Here is a 2,007-nt window from a genome sequence, read left to right as displayed (position 1 = left end):
GTGCCAGCCCATCAACGCCACCCTGGCGGCTGAGAAGGAGGCCTGCCCTGTCTGTATCACTTTCACCACCAGCATCTGCGCCGGCTACTGCCCCAGCATGGTGAGCTGCCGAGGGCGGGCGGGTGCCAACTCAGCTCCAGGCAGATTACTCGGGGCCAGGCCCATAGAAGACCGGAAGTGGCACTGGGAGTGGAAGGGTGGCCTGCCGCTTGGGGAAGGGGCCGGGCAGGTGGGAGGGAGAGCACAGAGGGTCCCCTGGACGCCTGAGTCTGGGATCTGTGGAGTGCAGTGAGGGAGCTCAGGGGAGAGCTCGGCCCCACGGAGACACTCAAGCTCCCCACCCTCCAGAAGCGGGTGCTGCCTGTCATCCTGCCGCCCATGCCCCAGCGGGTGTGCACCTACCATGAGCTGCGCTTCGCCTCTGTTCGGCTCCCCGGCTGCCCACCTGGAGTGGACCCAATGGTCTCCTTCCCCGTGGCCCTCAGCTGTCACTGTGGACCCTGCCGCCTCAGCAGCACTGACTGCGGGGGTCCCAGAACCCAACCCTTGGCCTGTGACCACTCCCCGCTCCCAGACATCCTCTTCCTCTAAGGATGCCCCACTTCAACCTCCCATGCCCATCCTAACTCCGGAAGCCAGCAGATACTCTTTCCCTCCCTTCCCAATAAAGACTTCTCAAACTGCACTCCGGGGTTGTCTTTTTGGGGGCTCGGGTGCGTGCACCCATTTGTGTGTGTGCGTGCACACACACACACACACACACACACACACACAGGCTCCAGTTTCAGAACCATTTTATACAAAGTCACAGTGTCAGAACTCTAGTAGAAAACGGGGGCGGGAGTGGGGGGGGAAGGGTGATCAGCTCAGGAGGTGTCCATGGTTTCGCCTTCTGTGGGGAGAAGGAAAGCCACATGGTCAGCGCGGCCCAGCAGGCAGGGCCAGGGCTCCCTCCTCCCTCTCCAGGGCAGGCACAGTGGGGGACACTCACTGAGCTCGTTGAAGAGGAAGGCATCTTGGTATTCCTTCATGTATTGCGTGGAGCGTGACTCGTCCAGGAAGAGAGAGTAGACCCGCTTGATGTCATCCACCTGCACCTCGGTGCCCTGATGGGGACACGAGACCTCAGGGGGGCCTCACCCAGGAGTCAGGTCACGTCCCGCCATGGCCACCTCCTGGCTGTGGGCCCCACCGCTCCATCCCTCAGTTTCTTTACCTGTAAAATGGACTTAACAGCATCAACTGCAGCCAACAGATATTTACCCAGCCCCTCCCATGTGTCAGGCTGGGAGCCACAAAAATAAACCCAAGGGCCTGAAGTTCCCGCCTTCGAGAACTTTTAAGTTCTGGGACTAAATGCCACCGCGTAGGGAAAGTCCTGGGAGTAGCGTGTGGACCGCTCACTCCTCTGACGCTGGGTGGACTCGGCGGCTCACCTTGCGTTTCCGGCACACCAAACTGGCAGCCGTGATGAGCTGGATGGCATAGCGTAGCGAGGTCTCCAGCCCGATGCGGGTCAGAACCGTGTAGGCGTCCTCACTCATCTCCACGTCTTCTTCCTCACACCTGCGGGCAGGGAGGGGCCGGGGTGTTCAGCCAGGGACAGAGCCATGAGGAGTCAGAGTCCTTGGAAGCCCAGAACGCGGAGTGAGAAGGGCCACCGAGGCAGGAGCTGGACCTCAAACTCGGGCCTCCCGTGCCTCCCCTTTTCAGGGCTCTTTCCCAAGCGCCAGGCACCCGCATAGCCCCTCCCTTGTCCAAAGAGCCCCGCCCCCCCCCATCAGAGGCCACTGCTCGGATGCCCCGCCCAGTCCTGCTTCTGGCAGGCCAAGTGACCTCCCCCGCAGACCTCAGTGGTCCCCACGTGTCAAGCAGGGTGGACACCAGCCCCTCAGGCCGGCAGCCTGGTCCTGCCCGGGAAGGCCAGGGGCCCCCGCCCGCACCGGATGCGAAGGATCTGCTTTGTGTCTTTCTCGCTGTAGGGGGAGGTGGAGACGATAAGCAGAC

The 2,007-nt window shown here is 62.2% G+C and overlaps 2 protein-coding genes across 2 annotated transcripts in view; one reads left to right on the top strand and one right to left on the bottom strand.

Annotated features, from left to right (window-relative positions):
- Nucleotides 1–6: 6 nt before the first annotated feature.
- On the top strand, nucleotides 7–685 carry LOC104995636 (lutropin subunit beta). Its single transcript, XM_010849589.1, has 2 exons — nucleotides 7–100; nucleotides 349–685. The coding sequence occupies exons 1-2, from the start codon at nucleotides 98–100 to the stop codon at nucleotides 589–591; spliced, it is 246 nt and encodes an 81-aa protein (XP_010847891.1). The 5' UTR covers nucleotides 7–97; the 3' UTR covers nucleotides 592–685.
- Nucleotides 686–777: 92 nt separating this feature from the next.
- RUVBL2 (RuvB-like AAA ATPase 2) overlaps nucleotides 778–2,007 on the bottom strand; it is a 13,293-nt gene continuing 12,063 nt past the window's right edge. The window contains exons 14-17 of the mRNA XM_010849588.1: nucleotides 1,944–2,007; nucleotides 1,437–1,566; nucleotides 992–1,106; nucleotides 778–892 (exon numbers count right to left, since the gene is read on the bottom strand). The exon at nucleotides 1,944–2,007 is cut by the window's right edge and continues 23 nt beyond it. Coding sequence (XP_010847890.1) covers nucleotides 867–892; nucleotides 992–1,106; nucleotides 1,437–1,566; nucleotides 1,944–2,007 — 335 coding nt within the window. The 3' untranslated portion in view covers nucleotides 778–866. The remainder of the gene's footprint in view (nucleotides 893–991; nucleotides 1,107–1,436; nucleotides 1,567–1,943) is intronic.

Source organism: Bison bison, unplaced genomic scaffold, assembly GCF_000754665.1.
Source record: "Bison bison bison isolate TAMUID 2011002044 unplaced genomic scaffold, Bison_UMD1.0 scf7180017864285, whole genome shotgun sequence".
Taxonomy (NCBI): domain Eukaryota; kingdom Metazoa; phylum Chordata; class Mammalia; order Artiodactyla; family Bovidae; genus Bison; species Bison bison.
This window is presented reverse-complemented; position numbering and strand designations above follow the sequence as displayed.